The 22,438-nt window shown below is 43.0% G+C and overlaps 1 protein-coding gene across 1 annotated transcript in view; it reads right to left on the bottom strand.

Annotated features, from left to right (window-relative positions):
• Nucleotides 1-588: 588 nt before the first annotated feature.
• The window catches only part of efna3a (ephrin-A3a), a 119,481-nt gene continuing 97,631 nt past the window's right edge, over nt 589-22,438 (bottom strand). Inside the window, exon 5 of the mRNA XM_083765159.1 lies at nt 589-1,213. Coding sequence (XP_083621285.1) covers nt 1,203-1,213 — 11 coding nt within the window. The 3' untranslated portion in view covers nt 589-1,202. The remainder of the gene's footprint in view (nt 1,214-22,438) is intronic.

Here is a 22,438-nt window from a genome sequence, read left to right as displayed (position 1 = left end):
AATTGAAACAGCGTATTTCTTTTTACATAAGCGGTTGCAATTTGTCGTAGATCAATAAACTAGGTAGAAAGACATCTTTCTGGTCTCTTGGGTTTCCAGACGCAGAGAGAGAGGAGGCCAGATCATTAACGTTCTGATGGGACCTGACCAGCCTGCTCCTCTCCTTCTCTAGTCTATGGCGATAATCCATAGCTTGCTGAGGTGACTGGGCACTTGTCCTGCTGCCGCTGTGTGTGTCAATGGCATATCCAGACCTTTTGGACTGGGGTATAGCCCAAGCTGGGCACTGACTTATGCAGGGATTGCATCATTAAGTATGAGCAAGCACTGCAAGCACATACGCATTCAATTTACAATTTTGTCTCCACTACCAATATCATCTTAACATTACATTACTGTCCTTCATTCCTGTGTTTAAAGTTTAATTTAAAGATCAATTAAATTACATACCCTCTGACTGGGCACACAGTTCAAGATAATGGATGGCACCTGGGGTGGTCACTGGCCAGTCAGATTCCAGGGCTGGCACGTGCTACCCTTAGCCACCACCTGGACACGCCACTGGGGTATGTGTGTGTGTGCGCGCGCGTGCATGTGTGCGTGGCCAGCAGGCAGTGTTGCCAAGTCTGCTTATTATACGTAAGTGACTTTGGGCTTTTTCTTCCTGTAAAGTTGTTTGTAAATATAGAGGGTATGCACATGACATCATCATCATACCCGCCTACTGAGTGGCAAAAAACGACTTTATGGCCTTGACAGCCCATACATCCAAACAGAAAAGTCAGATTGCATTAAAGTCTGATTACATTTACTTTGCCACTCGATTTGCCACTCACCTTTTTGGGGCTTGTTTCTAAAGATGCTTATTCGGGCTTAGTTCCTAAATGTTGCTTAAATCAGTGGTTCTCAAACCTTTTCATGTCAAGGACCTCCAAATAAATGTTGTCCATTATATAAAAATGTTTTTTGTGGAAAATAGAAAATCTACAAGCGTAGATCAGCTATTTTCAATTAAGCCAATAGGTTTAAAGTGCTCATGTGTGCTCATGTGTAGGTTGCTTCTTTTGGGCCTGTTTAGATAGACCTGCTTGCTTATTTCTCTCGCGGAATCCGGCAACACTCATCATCAGCAGCAGCATCCCCTCTGGCTCTACGCCACAGCTGCGGTTCACCTCCTTCTTCACCCTCCTCTTCTTCTTTCCCTAGCCTCTCTCTGAAAGATGGAAAACATGTTTGGTTCCGTTGCATGGCTACGCACAATAAATAAATAAATATCTACACACACAACAATTACATAAGTGACGTTTGGCGGAGCTGCGTGCGGCACCAACAGCGTTTTTAAATCCACGTCAGGCTGAGAGCGCTCGTTAGGGTCATGCGGTGTAAAGTGTGCTACTCCTCGGGTGTAGAAGTTCCCAAAATAAAAATGAAAACGACTTTGAAAGAAAGAAATGAAAGAAACACCAATGCAAAAAGAGTGAATTCTGAGTCTGAGCTGAAGTTTGAGCCGGGATGCTTCAGACCATGTTGTGTGTGTAGGAGAGATGCGTTCTCTGGAAGACAGACAGTGACAGAGCGACAGACACACAGTGACAGAGCGACAGACACACAGTGACAGAGCGACAGACACACAGTGACAGAGCGACAGACACACAGTGACAGAGCGACAGACACACAGTGACAGAGCGACAGACACACAGTGACAGAGCGACAGACACACAGTGACAGAGCGACAGACACACAGTGACAGACACACAGTGACAGAGCGACAGACACACAGTGACAGAGCGACAGAGGAATCATTTCATATCTTCCCACACCGTCCAATGTGCATTTCACGTGCAGGTCTCAGATCAGTGGACAGAGCAGTGGATAAGAGTGAGGATGAAGGTTTTCCTGTTTTTGACTTCGGTCACTATCTAACTTGACATTATCCAATCTCCATGACAATTGTTAACCTTTCCCCTCGTTTCCTTCATGTAGGCTATTTCTTCTTTTTTCATAATCTCATCATGGATTTTCTCTCTCTCTCTCTCTCTCTCTCTCTGTCTCTATTTCTCTTAAAATAGCCCTGGCTAATCTCTCACCCTTCCAGGGCTATGTCTTTTAACCCAGCCAACCTTTCTTGGCCAGTGTCCACGGTTTACACACTCAACACTTCTCTCCATATTTCTCTTTCCCATCTCCTCTGTCTTTCAACATTCCCCTCAGTGCCCTTCCTTCGCTCCGTCCCTCCCTCTCTCATTCCCTCCCTCTCTCTCCCCGTGTGAAAGGGGGCTTTATCAGCGGGCCTGAATGGTGCAAGTCCACTGGAGTCTGGGACAATGGGCCCATCATCAGAGGAGAGCAGAGCCCCTGAATGAGGAACAAAGACCCCAGGCCCTAGAGGGGCCCCTCTCTGCACCTCACACAACATACATCAGCAACAGACCCAACTGGACCTGCACACTGACTGCATATGTGTGTGTATCTAAGAATGTGTATTGATGTGTGTGCATGTATACGCATGTGTGTGTGTGTGCACACACACACAATATAGTATGCGATTATCTTGAGTGTATGGGATTCTTGCATGCATGACAGTGGGTGTGCGTGTGTGTGTGTGTGTGTGCATGCATGTCTGGAACAGCTCTGTGTGTGTTCCCTCGGTGCATATGCAAGCAGGTGCTGCCCCTTGGGATTGCAGCGTTATGGATCTACCCCCCCCCCCCCCCCCCCCCCCCCGAACCGGCTTTGCTTTCAGCCATCATTCTTAACCAGGCCACATTATACTGCTGGCGGTTATGCATCCATTATTGCCAGAATCCATCTTTCTGCATGACCTCCAGTGGATTCTCATCCCGATTCATTGTGCACTGGTGTCTGTTGGTGGCATGCACAGACACACACTCACACACACACACACACACACACACACACGTTCACTTGAGAACGATTGGTGTCTCTGTGTATGCGCCTTCCCGGTCGTTCGTTAAAACGTGACAATACATGCATCATGAATATGCATGTTTGTTTCACTGGGGTGAACATCCTCATGGGGGGGATATGCAGCGATCCAAAAAACAAACTTGTTTGTACTGAGAAAAGCGGTTTGTATGACTAGAGTGTGAGACGCAGTCAGCTTGGATGATGGGTTTACTTACTAAAGAGTGACTGGATGTGAGAGAGTTGACAAAGGACCATCTGTTCCTGCATTTGTCATCACAGTTAGACTTGAAGAGTTCTGTACCAAGACGCTTATAGAGCCATTCCATCACCTGAAGCTCATTATGCAATTTGTCTGGAACACAAAGGACCTAGACTGCAGAAGTGTTAGAATGTTTCTGTTCAGGGTTATCATAAATCGTTTTAGTTTGGTGCTCTCACTGATCTCTGCAAAAATAGGCGAAAAGAAAATGTTCCCAATTTCCCATAACAGCACAGCAATAGCAACAACCATGTAAACCTGCAGAGAGAGAGAGAGAGAGAGAGAGAGAGAGGTCAACCAGGTGCTCAATGGGGATAAAAGTTGAGTTAAAAACGTAGCTAAAGGATCAACGGAAACCAAAACTTTAAAGAGAGGAAAGATCTGAGGAAAGATCTGATCTAATTAAAAAAAAATAACGGAGGAGAGGACATAAAATCAAGGTACTTTAATCATGTCTACAAAATGTAGACATGTAATTGGTTTATGCCAAATCCTCCGTTATATTTTTGGAGTACTGGGTTCTTTCCTCTCTTTCAACCATGTAAAACCCATTAACAACACCATGTAAATAGTATATGGATGTGACTTACACTGAAACCAGAGCAGGTATTATGAATTATGCATAGGATGCATCAGGATTCTACATTATGGACATATATTTACATTTTGAACTGAGGCTCAGAGCCAGAAAGACTAAACAAGGGAAATGGTCCATTGGCTTATCTGACTATATACATTTTCCTAGTACTTCTTAGAAGTAAACCAGCTATAAGGATCATTATAATAATGGTTATAATTATGGTGCATAAATAGAGAAGTGCTAGAAAAGGAAATAAAAATAGAATGTTAGAGGAAACAGATCTAGAGCATATTAGAGTGAACACCAAAATAACAGCCTGGTGAGATAAATAACAAATACATTACTATCACTACACCTCCGCTCAATCCAACCAATCCATCTATCTATCCCCTTAATCAATTCACCCATCCATCAGCTTCTCAATCCATCCATCCATCCATAATTCTATATAATTATAATTCTCTCTCTCTCTCTCTCTCTCTCTCTCTCTCTCTCTCTATATATATATATATATATATATACACATGTGGTACGTCAGGGAGCACCAAATGTGAATCACAATGTTTTGGTCTGGACAACATTATCAGATTACACAAAGATAACCTGATGAAGAGATCTCTCAACCAAAATGTTGTGATTCCCATTAAAACATTCTTTGCAGTAGATGCAGACAGTGTGCAGTAGTCTTTCCTACTACCTAAAATAGGGAATGCCATGGTTAATGTGGTTAAAGGATTATGAAGGACAAACAGTACAGTACCCCAGAAACAGACTGTTTGGGACTGGCAAGCGCTTAAGGCAGCCTTAAGGTGTCTCACAAGACTTACAGTAGGAAGAGCTTTTTCCCTGTCAGTGACCTAAACATGGACAAAAAATAAGAACAAAAAGCAAGTAAAGGAATTGCATTCATAAAACTATGCTAGTGTTGCTCACACTGTTATGTGCGCTAATTAATTAATGTAACTGTACTTGATGTATTACCTCACGGCGCTGCCACAGGTTTTTACCTGTGTCTTACCTGGACTTTTTTCTTCTTTTACCATTTTTAACCTTAATTCTACATACATGTTATTCTATTATATAATTTGGGGCCAAGCCCGAAGGGACAAAGGTTCCTATTGATTTTCTACCGTCTTTTCTTCTTCCGCTACTTTTTACAGTTCTGGCAGTTCTGTGCTGTCGCTTTCCACGAAATTTGGCAATATGGTAGACGACGGTTATGGGAAACGGTCAAATCCACTCTATCCACTCCTCGAACGACTTGAGCCCGGAACAGGGTCCAAAACCTTTTCTTTATTGCTGTATAGCTTTTATGGCTTGGTCTTATCTCTCTAAAATTGTATTCATTATAATACATTATTTTCTCTATAGACTAGTGCTGATTGGGCTCCGGCCTACTCGGGGATCACGCATGTCGGGATCGAGGCAAGTCGGGAACGCCCCATCCGGTTATGCAATACCCGCCCATGCAGAACGCATGGCCCGTCCGGTTATGGGAACGCATGCCCCGTCCGGTTATGAATACCCGCCCATGCAGAGTTCTGTGTGAGGCGGCATGCCCAAGTATTAAGGAGTCCAGGCCAGTCTATGATGTGATATTGATGTCATCAGGCCAGGGTACTCCATATATGGGGATTCGCTGATGTATCGATATTCTTTGGAGATCCGGCTGACTGTCCACTCGGCGCATAACTCCACGTGCCAGAATAGTCTCCATATATGGCAACCTCCTTGAGCTTGTGATGTCAGAGCTGGACATCATCGCTTCATCAGTGACACCAGCATGGTTTATATAACCAAGCTGGTGGTAACTAGCAATAGTCTCCATAGATGGTTATGTTTGCGACGTCCACTGTCCACCCACAAGGCAATTACCATGTTGTATGTTGTCTTGCGGAACATGCCACAACATCGCTGCTTGTACCTGTATGAATGAGTCATTCTGGATTCAATGTGTTGTTACATTGACAGAGCTCTCCTCTGACCTGCGTGTGTGTGTGTGTGTGTGTGCGCGCGTGCATGCGTGTGTGTGTCCGTGCGTGCGTGTGTGTGCGTGCGTGCGTGCATGCATGTGTGTGTGTGTGTGTGTGTGTGTGTGTGTGCGTGTGTGTGTGCACATTATAATATGTGGGGAGTTTACAGTGTATTCTCCTGGGGAATGTGCCATTGTGGGTGAGCTTTTCTGTGTGTGTGTGTGTGTGTGTGTGTGTGTGTGTGTTCCATTAGTGCATATGCTAGCAGGTGCTGCCCCTTGGGACTGCATTGTATGTGTGTGAAACATAAACCGTACACAGTGTACAGTATGTATGTATACGTATGCATGTGCAGTGCACCATGCACGTCATTCCTCATATAGTGTGTTAAGTTAAAGGACCACTTCACCACTTTTCAACCTATCTTCATATAATTGGTCCTCACCAATGTTCATGATAAAATACCACCATTTTCTCTTCTCTGTGTCTCATAGGAGGGCTGTGGGCAGTTCAGAAACATGTCCACCAGTGACATCATCTCTTTAGGCAGATTTTCTTTTTTTAAATCAGATTAAATTTTTTATTTTTATTATCGTGAGAGCGATACGCTTCCATTTTCGCATTGCAACTTTTCAGGAATAGAAAGCCTACGGTTTCTATTAGCTTGGATTTCCCATCGATGATGTCACTGGTGGACATCATCATTCAGGGTTTCTGTGTCCTATGAGACACGGACACAGAAGTTGAAAATATTTGTGGTATTTTATCATGAAGATAGGTTGAAAAGTGATGAAGTGGTCCTTTAATAACCTCTATCCTGAGGCTGAAGCATGACTTGGTGACAACTGGTGTCACGTGACGCGTCAACACGCTTTTCAGGGGGAAGAAAATTACTTTGACACGTCGCACAACACTTTCAGTTGCTGAAGCATAAATTAGAGCATGAAGCATAAATCCTCCCTGATAGGTGTAATGCAGAGATACAGTTAAAAGTGTACAGTGTATTATTATCCATTTTATGTCCCTGCATAGCGTCCCAATTTTGGGCATGTCATTATAGCCCACGTTTTTCAAAAAGTGTCATATCTTCTCAAAGACTTTCAAAAGTTTCAAAAATAGCGGTAAACAGTCGTCAACGCGGCGTGAGCTTGTAGATTGGCTATTTCCGCTATTTTTGAAATATGGCTTAAGTGGTTAAGTGCGACCTGCTGTGCGTTTACACGCATGCAGTCATTTGTACATGGTCTTGTACGTCCGGGGGCGTGTGTGTGTTGACTCTGTGGTTGTTGACAGCGGATGCTTCAGAGGCCAACGTTGAACCAGAGGCCTTTGCTATTCCTGACAGCAGACAGGACGTTATGCATTATGCCGCCCACAGGACAGGACACCAACAATCCACCACCTCTGACCCCCCAATCATTATCTCCTGGCTTAAGAGCAAGGAGCTAATCCTCGCTGTGTTTACCACACAACTGGTATCACAGCTGGATGGATGGCCTCTTCGCTGCCCCCCTCCCTCCCTTCCCTCGCCACTGCTTCCATGGATGGATGGACGGACGGACGGATGGATGGATGAAACTTTGTGATATTTTATACTTCTACTCTAAACTTCCCTACTGTACATATCAGAGACAAATATTGTACTGTTGAACATATAATGTTTATGGTTTACAGCAACACTCAAAATATAAATGAATAAAACAAAATAAATGACTGACAGCTCAAGTAGTAATTGTAAAAATAAAAATAGCAGAAGATACAACAGAAGCACAAAATACAAATACAAATAGGACACAATAAATCAATCAATACATGAATGAATTAATAAATAAATGAATAAAGACGGACAAAGAATGGTATTAATCGGCGTGTTGAAATGAATGTGTAAGGAAGATTTGAGGATGGTTTAACAGTGATACATGTAGTTCTGGAGTCATATTGTATTTGTTGCCATAACAGGACTTCACCTTTTACTAAATGTATCCGTTTGAAGTGTGATTTCCCGCTTTAGTGTAGTCCATGTTTAATTAATGTTTGTGTTGGCACCGTTGGTTTTACATCACCATTACATCACCTAATCAACATGAGTTAGACTTTAATATATTAGCGCCCCTCACTTCACACGGGTGTGATTTCTTAGCTCTTGCGTCTATCTGCCTTGAGGTATCACTCCTAATAACACTACCCTGGGATCTTCTGAAATACTTCAAACATAATCTTCCAAAATATTCTTTTTCATTTAGGGCATGACCAGAATATGTGGGTGTGATGTGATTACCAATATGTGTCCACATTAACCACTCCAACATTCAAACGATTTCTGTCATCCTGAAATCCTCAAAATATACCAATCATAGATCATACCTTCCATAGATTTAGATTATTGATACAAAACATACATTAACTGATAAATTATGATGTATTATTATAAGTTCAGCAGCACATACAGTAATTCAAATGAACCCCACCTATACCAGCTGAAACATCAAGGTGATGAACACATTGATGCATTTTAATTGCAAAAATATGATTTTGAAATGGACCATTCCGAGTACTTTTATGCTTAAGTAAAATATAGTGCAATTTAATTTAGCTTACAAGATGTCTTAATTGTAACAGAGTATATCTACATATACACCACGGTGGATGTATAGGTCAATGGCCGGACAGAATGAAGCCCCCTCGGTGGGCCCTACACATATGGAGGCTATCTGGCGCGCTGGAACGTTGTTTGGATCTCCGCCAGCGGACTGCATAGAGAGTGCACATTCAGTGAGCTATGCTCATCTGAGGGGCAATGAGGGTGCTGAGCACAGTCTGGCTCACCAGATCGCCCTATACGCCATGGGCAAATTGTTTTATTGAAATATATTACTGACACATTAATTGGTGTATCGGCATTAGGTCAGCATGCTGGGGAGGCCATTATGCTGCGAACGTCTGATAGCCTTAAATGTCAAATAATAAATTCTCTGTCTCTGCAGTATGTGCACGGTGAAGCAGGAAAGGCTTTTGTCACGAGTAGAATTTGAGATTCTTCTTAAAATGGGTATATTCGCAAAGTGAGATATCACCAATTACAGGAGGAATTTGCTTTTGGTAAAATGGATGGAGTATTTTGGAAAGGAACTATCATAATGACTGTTTTTAAGAGTGCAGTGATTGTGTAACAGCAACATCAAGACAGGTGAGCACTGCAGTTCATCCGCGTTGAGACTTGTTTTTTATCCTGTGTAATAACTACCGCCTTGAGCATGTATGCACATTGCATGCATGCATGCACGCACACGCACACACGCACACGCACACGCACACACACACACACACACACACACACACACGCAACTAAAGCCAGGTTTAGATCTACACGCTCACAACGCGTTGCAGCGTGTCGTGTTGTGAGCTTGTAAATCTATATATGGGCCATTTTTGGTGCAAGAAAGCGGTGCACAGAAATGTATAAATCAGGCTTAAGTCGGCCTTTGTTTCCCCCGGCATCATCATCTAATTCATTTCCTCCCTCGATATCCATTTATAGGTTTAAAGGATATTTCGGTGGCACAGATGTGTGCACAAGATTTACCTTCATTTTTCACTGGCGGAAATCAATGGCATTTCATAACATCCTTTCGCTGTGAGGACAGACATACATGTATTGTATGCAGTCTATTGGGCAGAGGTCACCGCGGAGGACTTTCACTCACGAAAGGCTAGATGATTATGGATGAAAGGTCGACCAAGGTCCTCTAATTATATGACTGATTGACTGACTGACTCACTCTCTCTCTTTTTCTCTCCCTCACTCGCCATGAAAGCTTTCAATAAAAACACTAGCTCTCACTCCTTTATCAGAGTGCAGTTAGGGATGGCTGCAGTAATGCAATGGAGATAAATCCTGTAAGACTGTTACTATCAACACTGACTTGTGTAATTATTGTGGGACTGTGAAGCAGAATGAGGAGGCTCCTCTGTGGACAGAAGGTGGTTTTAGGGTGGCCCTAAGGGCTAGTGGGAACTGTTCCATGACCACAGTGATGTAATACTCTTAAAACAACGGCTCTTAATGGCCTCAACGAGGAATTCGACATCAGACCATTCTTGTGCCTCTGTTTTTAATATTGTTTAGTTTACTGCAGTGCATACTGTACTAGATGTGTACTATGTGACAACCAGGTATAGTCTGGTGACCACCGGAGAGACGGGTGACAGCCGGAATGTAGACGGCACCTGGGTGAGCAGTATGGGTTAGCTCCCCAGCCTGTGTCCTCCGTGAGGAGGAAGCCCAACAACCCTCGTTGAGGCCTTTAGGAGGGCCATGCAAGCGGCAAGCGGAGCCGCAGCACCATTGCCCTACGGATTTTAAATTAGATTTTCGTGGAGCGGAAATCTAACTACATCTCGACTTTTGGGAGATGTAGTTCCAGACTCTACAGTATAGATTTTGGAATAGTTGTCTAATTAGATGAGACGAACTCTTTGGTAACTTTGTGGTTGCACTACTGACCTGCATTTTCCCTTATTATCTCCTTTTTTGTTTTGCATTTAGTATTAGTATTCCAGTACTTTCTAGTGATTCTACTAATTATACACATGCTATAACACTTATATTTAGGTTGAAATATCATTCATCAATTTACAATTAAGGAATATCATTCATCAATTTACAATTTAGGCATTTAGCAGAGCGACTTACAGTAAGCAAGAACACAACGTTTAGGGTTGACGACAGAGTACAGCATCTTGCAAAGGGTCTGGTCCGCAAGATTCGATACACCATCAAGATACCCATGTACCTGTCTAAATACTTCCTTAATGTCAACAAAGTCCCCACACACGCAACCCAGATTTGGCACAAACACGGGACTAAATTAATTTCGCTCCTATGCCACCAAAATGTGGAACGCAACGGTCATTAAGACATGTGAATCCCTTGACTCCTTCAAAACCACTCTCAAAGGGCACCATACGGACGGCTGCAATTCTAAACTGGCCCCCGTAAAATCAGATTCCCCCACCCACCCCTTTTTCCCCTCATTGTATATATTTTCTCTTTCCCTTTTTACCTCCTTTATGATGATGATTTCCTGTTTTTTGGCTACATAGAAGTGTATATTTGTATGTCTCTAAATGTTATGATGAATTGAACAAGGTGGCCCATGAATTGAACAAGGTGGACCTCTTGTAAATAAGTCTAGTGCTTTATTTTACATTCAGAACAGTGCTGCCAGGGTCCTAATGAGAGTAAGCAAACACGACCACACAACACCCATCCTCTTCACACTGCACTGTCTCCCCGTTACAGACAGGATCGACTACACGGTCCTGCTGATCACATACAACTGCATAAACAGACACGCCCCTCCCTAGAAACTAATCAACCCTCCAAAAACAACCTCCACCCTGCCTCAGATCTGCAAACGAATTCCTGCTCCAGGTTCCTGACACCAATCTGCTCACCATGGGGGACCGGGCCTTTCGCTCGGCAGCACCGCGCCTGTGGAACAGCCTCCCCATGGACTTGAGAGTGCCGCAGACTATTGAATCTTTTAAAACAGGCCTTAAAACGTTCCTGTTTCGGAAAGCATTTGCGTGTTGAACTGTTGTCGTTTTGCACTTGATTTTTTTGATAAGTGCAATACAAATAAAATTCATTATTATTATTATTATTACCCTTATTATTATTTATTGGTCGTCCACTCACAGTTGCATGCATGAAATAGTCATCAAGGATCATAGGTAAGCTAAGAACCTAACATCTGTCTAACAGTAGAATACCTGTACAATAAATATACACTACTGTCTTTAACTAAATGACATATTTTAGCCTTTGCATAAACACCTGCAAGGTCGCCGAGACTATAGGGCAAGTACGGCAAGCTACGGGTATGGGCTAAGGTGAGTCTGAAGAGGTGAGTTGTCAGGCTATGGCGGAAGATTGGAAGTGAGTCTGCAGTTCTGATTCATCCGTAATTATGTTGACTCTAGATCAGGGATGTCAAACTCAAATACACAGTGGGCCAAAATAAAGAAATTGGTACAATTCGAGGGCCGGACTGTGTTTCAACAGAGGGGTAGCTGAAAGTTGACCACAAGTGATATACTTTCACTGCTGATCAATGAAGAGAAGACGCATGCTTGCGCTTGCGGGCCCTCAATACGTGACAATGCACTCGCAGTGCATTGTTGGACTTGTAGTATTATGGTGGTCCGTGCAATATACCAGAGGGCCAGTTCTAATAATACTAATTAAATATCATCCCGCGGGTCGAAGATAATTCATTCACGGGCCTGATTTGGCCCCCGGGCCTTGAGTTTAACATATATGCTCTAGATGTAGATGGTGATATCATTGAGGACATGCTAGGACGTGTACACATGTCCTTTGTACGTGTCGATTGGGTTCCCTAGGACGTGTGGAGCCGTCCTACAGACGGAAACGGTTAATCATATTCCATCATGCAAGGGCCTTTGGATAGAAATGACTCCATGCAGTCACTCACTTTCAGTTAGAGTGCTGCAGAGGTGAGAGAGTGTCTGTGACTGTGACCAGCTGATGGTTGTTGACGCTCAATTGATGCATCAAGGAAGGCTCCATGCAGTCACTCACTTTCAGTTAGAGTGCTGCAGAGGTGAGAGAGTGTCTGTGACTGTGACCAGCTGATGGTTGTTGACGCTCAATTGATGCATCAAGGAAGGCACTCTCTCACATGTTTCTGCACATTATGTTTCACTGTTAAATAGTTCTACATCTGTTCTAAGATAGAATCTTAAATATATGTTGTGAAAATGTGTTTTTGATTGAAACGTTTTAATACAAATAGTTCCAATGGCATCTAAATGTAAGGTTGCAAATATGCTTATCGGTGTTGCGAGGATGAGGGGGTACCTGGAAAATATTCTTCCCCCCAAGGGGTGCCTGGGCCAAAACAGTTTGGGAACCCCTGATCTATGCGAACACTGTGCACATAATCTATCCTTTTCCAGCAGATGTAATTCCACACAACGGTCCTCAGCCTTGGTATGTCTTCTCAGAGGGTCCTTGAATCAAGAAATGGGACCGCTATCTGATAACTCATTGCAAGTCGCACTGCAGTTAAATTAAAATATATATACTGATACGTGTTAGACTCTAAGCTGCAAGATTTTGATAGCATATAAGAAAGAATAGTTTCTATTGGCTGGCCCTAAAATCTCAGATGGCCATCTGTGTGGATTATTGTCAAAAGTTTGGTGGAACAAACGCAACAAGCTGGTGATTATTTTTGCACAGCAGCACCGTTTGCCAAAAAAACAAAAACTTAATTTGACATTGGTTTATCTTTTCTATAAATAAAAGTGCTGACGGCTGTCTTAAGCATTTATTCCTTCTCAAATCCATGAATTCAACAGTAATAAACACAAAAAATGAATTGAAATGTTACACCTCCCCATTAGATCAATTTGAGAGAGCAGTGGCTGTCCCCTCCATTGCCTCTGACGATGGAATTGGTCAGATTTTGACTAGGGTGACCTGAGGACAGCACCACAAATGACAGCTCAAATGCTCAACTTTGCCCATTATCCAAACACATTTAGTAAATTGCTGCATTCACATCAGTTCCAACTGAGCCCTCGGGTACGAAAGTGAATTTTTGGGCATTTTGATAACTCGCCACTCCCCAGTGATCATAGTGCTTAAGTACACACACACACACACACACACACGCACACGCACACACACACACGTATCTTTTCTGTTATGACAGCTCTGACAAGTGAATACTGTATTGCTGTATTGTGGTAAATAGCCTATGACTCTGTGTGTGTGTGTGTGTGTGTGTGTGTGTGTGTGGTGTGTGTGTGTCTCAGGAGGGTTTACTTTGTAGGGAGGAAAGCAACTCTAATAGGTCTATCAGTGCAGCTGAGGGATAAAGGGAATTGGATTACAGTCCATATTAGATGGATAGACCTTTATTGATCCCAAGAGACGTTCAGTTGTCATAGTAGCGCCGCAGTATGAAACGCAGGACAGGTAAGAGTAGAGAGATGTAGCTGACCATTAGCCACCAGTGATAAGGATAGGCAACGATAACCTAGTGATGACCTCCGGCTACAGAAGTCTGGCCAGGCCGAAAACACTTGCTATGCATCCCACATTTATAACGCAGTATGAACACACTTATAAGATATTATAATCTTCTCATAAATATATAATGTATAATTATATTTATAAGCACTGATAAATAATCATTATACTTTATAAGCATAATCATAACACATTATAAAAAATCTTATAAGACAATATCATTTTCTCATAAACATTTATATATAAGTACTTATAAATAATGATAACCTTTATCATCTGCTGTCAAAATATGACTCCCCAGTCAAAAAAAACACCATTTTAAATAGACACTAGTGCTTTCTATAGGGTATGATTTGGGGCCCTAAAGATGAATACAAATTCAATATCAACATCTTAATACTGTCCAATACTTGGATAGGGAGGGGGTGAAATTATGACAGGCAATTACTGCCGTCAAAGGGTGACTCCCCATGTCAAAAGAATATTTAAAAAAAATCTCTCGTGGCTCAAGTTCAGTGGAGACGGCACCCCTCCGTCAAACCTATGGGGAGGATTTCAGTGTAATATGTTCGGATGTTTGGTTTTCGATGCCAGAGCTTTAAAGAATACACTTGAATTGGTGGCAGATACAACAAAGAGCAGCAGTGTGTCCAGTTGGTGGAGGATTTAGAAAATAAGGCGAAGCTAGCTGGAAGATGAGCCCATCCAGTGAGCGGTCGCATCCACACACAGTGGGCTGCTGAGGCGCTGGCACACACCGCAGTGATGAAACAGCTTCTCTCACACACACACACACACACACACACACACACACACACACACACACACACACACACACACACACACACACACACACACACACACACACACACACACACACACACACACACACACACACACACATACATACATACATTACTTAGAGTCTACGTAATACTTCCACGTATTTGTATTAAAGACCTGCGTAGGCCTACATATGACTCCCGGCCTCTAACCTGCTGCACAATCTTGAACTGCAAGGTTTGAGGACATCTGGATTATCATTGGGATTATCAATGCAGCATGTTCCACAATTCATTAGAAAGAGATCATGCTGAGATCAGTTGCTGCATACTGATTAAACTGACAGAAATATGGTTTATAAACATGAATGCTACAGATTGTTTGTGGGATGTGCGATATTTAATGAAAACAAATGCTATGTGGTAGAAGCAATGTTTTTTATGAGTGGGTTTGCATTTTTATTAGATGACTGTAGCATTCTGTAACTTTTGTTCCCCACCACACAGTCTTTTCCTAACTTTCTCTTTGCGGTTGCCAGCGTGTGGAGGTAATAAAATACTATTTCCTCTAGTCATTTAATTCCGTATGTTATAGGTTTCACACTGCAACGTCTCCACAAGAGGCAAGAAAGACAGACAAATGGAAGTAAGGACAGAAAAAGGACAATGCTGCTGGCACAATTGCTAATGATGATAACAATAGAATACCTTAGTATTTCAGGTTATTTGTATTCCAATTGCAGAAAACCACAACAATAGCTAAATAGATTGATTATACAAAGCTGGTTCTCAAAGTGTGGCCCAGAACCCCCAGTGGTCCTTTAGATCAGTGGTTCGCAAACTTTTCAGGTGGAGACCCAAATAGATTAGATGTTTGCCCGGGACCCAAACTAGTGATAACAGCAGATCTACAAGCACACAATGCGTCGCTTCTTGAGCTTCTTGTGAGCTTGAAGAGTATTATGTTATATATCTATGTTATAACAGTATAACACAAATTATTTTTAAATGGGGTAGTCTGCAGCCTAATACGCATTGCATCCAGGGCATGTTATGAGCTTAGATAAGCTATTTTCTACGTGCAACACCGTCGTGCGAGAGAGTATGAATTAAGCTTCAGACATTCAGTGTCCTGCTGAAGACCATCATACCAGGAGGAGCCAAGGATCCACCCGAGAAGCTCCAAAACTCCCAAAAGGGAATTAATAACCAGACTCCAATTTACTGAAAACACAAATACTGTGTATACTAGTCAGTCAATGACACAGCTCCAATGGTTGTCATCTGGTGGCACTGAGTGGACTCAAAAAGGACCAAAAATGTCATCTCCATTTAGGTTAGGTGACTTACAGTATCAAGTTCCTATAATTCGTATTTGTGTCAGTTCAAGCAAGGCTGAAATGATAGGGCTATTGCTCCAGAAATAGACTTTTTACGGAATATTTTATATTTTTAAGTGCTGATTAGATGCCCTGTGTGTGTGTGTGTGTGTGTGTGAGTGTTTGTGGGCACATCCCTGTGCCCGGCTGCCTGCACACATGTGCACACAGAGTTGCGGCTGGTTGTGTGAATATGTCCCCAGCTGTTGCCTGTTGAGTGCTGTGCAGATGTAACAGCCTATAGGCTAGAAATAGGCTATAGCAACTAAATATAGAGATAGAGAGGAGAGGCGCGCACACGCACACGCACACACACACACACACACACACACACACACACACACACACACACACACACACACACACACACACACACACACACACACACCCACACCCACACCCCATCATGGCACACCATCATGACACACCAGGTTGAATGCATGTCTGTGGATTTTATAAATATTTCCCAATGAAAAGTATTAATGAGAGTTTGTGACTGAATAGAAACTGATTGGACCCATCGGAACACATGTTCGGTTTGGGTTTCCGCACGACAGCGACGACACTGATTACGGAGCAGTGGAGACAGGATGGGAGGTGTCAGGGTGCGACAGTCTGGAAGAGAAAACAAGGGGTTAAAGGAGACAGCGGCAAGACAACTTGATGACAGACTGATCAAACCCAAATGAGAAGCGACTGGCTACAAGCAGAGGAAGATAGGCGATGAGTGAAAGTGTGAAAGAAAAAGCAGGAGAGAGAAATAGGACTGACAGTTAGACAGACATCTGCCGAGTGATTGACGACCAGAGGGAGAAGAAAGAGAAGGGGGGGGGGGGGGGGACTGCCTACACCGCAAACTCTGAGGGTATAAAAATGGATCCTTACTGTCAAAAATGGAAAAACCAATCAATGCTATAGGATTTCACAAAGCTGTTGTTCTCCCTTTGATTATAAATGCACAGATTTCACTGAGTTACACTGAGGATAATCGCCTCCGCTGTGCCAAAGTGCAGCACTACTCATCTGCCGTCAGAAATATACCGCAGTTAAAGCATCTTTAAACCTTTCCACTCATTTACATATCCGCACAGGGAAAAGGAAAGTATTTGCTAATAATGGCCTCCGTGGATCAACCCGACAGTTTTCGGTTCAGGGTTCAAAAAGTGCTTGTCTATAATTCATAAGGAGCTTTGGCCTCTTGAAAACAGATAAGGAGTGAGTCCCTTATCCGCGAGTCTAACTTTTTAGGATCATATTCACTATTTATAGAGAGATAACCAACTCGGTTTCATAGTCTGCCCTGATATGGTCTCTGGTGTGCCAGGGTCTTGGCACCCGGCCGGCACCTTGGCACCCAGTGCCTTGGCACCAGGCAGGGGTGAAACGTTTGAAAGATTCCAAGGGCCAGAAAAAGATACTACAGCTTAAAGATTTCATTGTTTGATAACCTTTGACTAAATATCCACGGATATATGTTGTCATGGGGCCCAGAATTCCAAGTGGCGCCCCTAGCCTGGTGACAGCTTGTCAGGTATAAAAGTCAGAGTCTCATACCATATCCATTTCTTTTTCACCTCCCCAGGTGTTACAGTATCACATATTGTCCTATATCACCATTTAAACCCTATACTTAGTTGACCGGATTCCCGTGGGCTATACTAGGCCCCCATCTGTTTTCGCTCTACACTAAATATCCTCACTGCAAATATTCGATTGCGATACTTGTTAATACTCTTCTGGTATTATAAAACTCAAACTAAATCTTAGATATGCCTATAGAGAAATGGGCCCTTGGCTTGTCAAGGCTCGTCATATTTCTCACTGACCCAACATCATGGCAGGGAGGCGCTTCTATTGTCTTTGTTCCAGATGCTTTCGCTCTCTCTCTCAAAGACAAAACATCACTCTCACTCCTCAGACTGAATCGGAATCAACAAAGGGCATGCAGTGCCATGCACTATAGCCTTGGATCAAGACTATCATAAGCAAAGGTCAAAATCATGATAGTCTTGATCCAAAGCTCGGCCTGCACTCTGCATCGCTTTGCTCACGTGACCAAATGTTAGCCCCACAATAGGGATGCTAGGGTTCAATTCGTTAACATTACGAACATTTTCACACACCCTCAATGCTGGCACACGGCACACAGCCCGAGTGTTAACTTAACTTTCGGAGTGTAAAATAAATTTAATTAACATGAATGAGTTTACTGAAGCAGACAGCAAATGTGGTCTGCTTGATATTCTGGGATAAAATTCCCTCCCCTTGTCAACACATTAGCCAACTGATCTGGAGAGAACTGGCAAGAGCCCAAATTAATGTGCGCAAAAGCAAAGCCCTGTAGGAGGTTTATCGTCTCTCTAATTAAGATGCACATTGACATCTCCCTGCGTTGTCGAGACCGGTCTTTATGCATCTATTAGCAGAAAGTCCAGACACAGTCTAGTCCAGTGGTTCTCAAAGTGGGGCCCGGGGATCCCCTGTGGTCCTTGAGGGGGTTCCAGCGGGTCTCGACTCCCCAGCAACATTTTATATAATGCATATCAGAATTTAACCGAGTTTAACCACTTGAAACCTATATTGGCCATTTAAAAGTAGCCGACCTACAAGTTCTCAACGTGTCACAATGCTACGCATCGAAAGCCTGCCGTTTTTCCTACTCTTCCTTGCTTGTTCATTGCTCCGATACACCAGGTGTGCAAAAAGACTATCTAGCTAAATATTCGCCTATTATGGCATGCCCAGAATAGGGACACTAGAGTTCATGTGGTTAAATTAACATAATAATAATAATTATTCATTATTCAAGTGTTTTTCATATCGTAGAAGAACAATATAGCCCTGATTGCAAAATTACTATTTTGCTTTGCTGGAAGCCAGATGCGTACACAACATCAGGGCCAAGTATGATCTCAAGAGAAGAGACGAGAAGCAGTAGCCATGAAATTATAGACGGCGTAAAGCTCACTGTTCATTCTACTGCATGATGGAGTGTTTAGTAGCACCTGCAAAGCTCAATAAACAAATCTACCCCATGAAGACAAACAGTAATAGCTACTTGTGTGTGTGTACTGTGTTTAAACATCATGACTTTGGCTTATTTTTCATATAAATAAAGATTAGATTGTTTAAATGTTATTACATGATTTCCACTGACTGTTGTTACCCTGCACACAAGTTAAATTAACAGTCTGGTTTTCACAGTGTAGCATTCCACAAAGCTTATTTTGGCCCGATTGTCTCATAGGAGCAGATTCACACTATGGTCCCGGGTGCGCACTCGGTACCACTTGGCAGATGTTGTGGTAGTGTGAATGCTGCGTACAGTTCCCGGGAGCAGATCACACAACTGTTCCCGGGACCGTCTCGGGATTGATGGAAGTGTACTTGGATACGGATCACTGCAATGTCAACACAGGAGTCAACCCACAGAACCTAGTCCCTCCACATTTTTGTGTGTGTGCATGTGTGTGTGGCTGTCTGTGTGTTTCTATGTGCATGGCGTTGCTGAAAATGAGCACCTGTGCTCAGCTACTTCCCTGGGTAAATAAAGAATTAAAAAAAATAAAAAAATGACAGAATTGTGCCTCCCAGTCCCGGCAGAGTAGTTCGGAGTGGTTCCAACTTCCAACGGATTGTGTGGCCCTGGTCTTTCCCTATAGTGGGTCTGATCGAGGGTAGCTACTGGGACATAGTAGGGACTTGATCACCCCGGCTGGGTCACCCGAGTGAGGGTTATGATGTTCGCGAGACCCGAAACCCCGATGACCTTGGGATACATCCCTGAGGATACGTCCCAGGTGCATCCATGTATTTTCGTTCTGACACATTATACCTTCTGGTAGTTGAATGTTGACATGGAATGATAATCTGCTAGTGTTTGAGTAGCGTGAGCCGTGAAAACATCAAAAACCAAAAACACATGTGCTTCTGCAAGGATAAAAAATACCAAGGGTTAGTCAGTGACGTCACTGTTAACATACCAAGGATACGTATTGCGTACGTGGCGTCACCAGCATACAGACGAGAGACGACGTTACATTGCGCTGTTTCAAAGATCATCAGCGCACACTGCTTTGGTTGTGTATTGTTGTTATATTCTTATTAGCAGTAAGACACCTGGCTGGGGCGAGAAGCGTGCAATGTCACGAGACCTGGGCACCATGTATGGGGATTTTGAATGATACACTGACTGACGGGAAATGCATGATTCAATAGTTAACTGTGTGACCTTTGTGGCAACCACAGTGGTTATCATGAGACTGTCACAATATGATCATATATTGGCATTCACATATATACAGTATATGGGCTTAATTGTGATCACAGTCAAGGATCTCCATATATGGGCATAACAGGGATTGCTAGTCTCTGACGGCAGCGCCTCTGGCGTTCCCCTGGCCAGACCTCCAGACGACGGCGCCGCTGGTGTCGGGACAAACAAAGTTTCAGGTAGTTAACTGCGACGGCAGTCTCCTCTGTGAGAGTGTGGAGGTTGTGCGGCTGTTACGAAGGCTCTCCACATAGGGACCGACCTTCGAGGGAACATTACCTGACTATCCATATATGGGCATATCAACACTGACACATCACTCACATCAGACTTGCACAGCATAAAACACAGTTCTCAGCTTCCAAACCTCAGACGTCAACCAACGCTCACGGTATTACAACGATCTCAAATACCCCAGAATCTACAGTGCACGCATCCGCCTGGGTGACGTCAGACTGCTGGGCGGGTGAGTGATGGGGATAGTGGGTTAGGTGACGGGGAAAGTGGGTTAGGTGTCAAAAACGCAAGGTTTCATAGTTATCAAGACAATGTCAGGAACACAGTCAAACTTGATTATTCGCTCTAAACACTGACACGTGATTCTTCTTCTGCGACATGACATTCTCTGTCTCCCAAAGCCCCATAGTTCACAGCGACGCTCTGAGGCACATGAGTACCATTACAGTTGAATGAAGTGTACTCATGTGCAGAAGAATCAAGGCCAATGTGAATCATGGCCAGCGGGGACCAGGCAATCGTATCCGGTAACAGTTCGAATCAATCGGACTCAGTGTGAATCTGCCCTAAGACTCTACTAGTACAGTTCGTATCACATGTCCCCTGGCATTTACACAATGTCAGTTTGTATACTGAAAGGTCTGAAGATGTTTCATAGGCAGTTGTGGAAAGTAACTAAGTATATTTACTCAAGTATTGTACTAACCCATTTAAGCCGATTTTAAAAACATCAAGTTTTATGAAAAACATAATTGTTTTTATTTAAAATTAATGCTCCTACACGGCAGCATCTAAAATAACACAGATGCTTTCCAGATTGAAAGGTAACAACGCATAGGCTTTCCAGGTCTAAATGGGTTAAGTACAATCTTTTACTTGAGTATTTTTTGATACTTTATACTTCTACTCCTACGGCAAATATTGTACTTTACAAACAAAGCCGATCTACAAGCTCACAACGCTTCGCTATGTGATGCATTGTGAGCTTGATGATCCGCTATATTTGTAGAAACTTCACAAAAGATTTTGCACTTTTTGTTTTGTACTTCTATGTAATCTATTTTGATGCCAGTACTTCTACTACTCAGGTCAAATTGAAATGAATGAACGTACTTTAACTTAAAAAGAATCTTCCAACTCTGCTCATGGGGTCTATTGTAAGTGACCAGAGGACCACTGTCTCTTCTCCCCATCTCAATCCATGCCTTTAACTACTTAAGCCCTATTTTATACTAAACGTTGTACTGTAGAATGGTGAAAACAGCCGATCTAAGAGCTGTATCGCCATGTCCATTAATGTCTATAAGTTACACAATAGTAGGTTATAAATCCACAGCTAAAATTAGGTCAATTCTAGAGGACCTTTTGTTCCCGTCCATAAGGCATGTCACCCCAGACTGACCCGTCTCATATCCCTCCGGTTGGAACTGCATATCCTTGTATCCATATTTCAACTTGTTATGTATTTTTTGTTGTCGTAAATGAATGGCCTAGAGCTGAATGCCTAGATTTTCATCAGATGATATCAGAACCTGTTGGTGTGTGTGCCTACAGTAAGTAGTAAACATGCTGCACCACAGTATCAAGATTTTATGTACTTTGTTGTTATAGTAAGATAACTCTTGTCATGGCATGTTTGGCAGTTAGCACAAGTTTAAGCTCCAGCAGCAAAGGACATGACTGGGTCACATTTGCCGGAGTGAAAAGAGGCCCAACTGATGCTTTCATTTGGTGGGAGCCCAAAAGGTTAATAACGAAGCGGGTTGTGGCTTGCGAGGTGGCCAGTTCAAATCCTCAGATTGACTTGGGCAATCAGCGCAGTGAATGAGTAATGTTCTTCCCTTCCTCAGCGACGACCACTGAAGGAAGCCACTTAACCCCTAAACGCAGCAGCGGCAGCTTTGTGACTAATGGCAGAAGAATGGCTGCAATGTGTGAATGTGTGTAACCCCTATCCTAAAA

Source organism: Protomyctophum parallelum (assembly GCF_964188405.1).
Source record: "Protomyctophum parallelum genome assembly, chromosome: 1".
NCBI lineage: Eukaryota > Metazoa > Chordata > Actinopteri > Myctophiformes > Myctophidae > Protomyctophum > Protomyctophum parallelum.
Note: the sequence above shows the minus strand (reverse complement) of the source record. Positions and strands in the feature narration are given on the sequence as shown.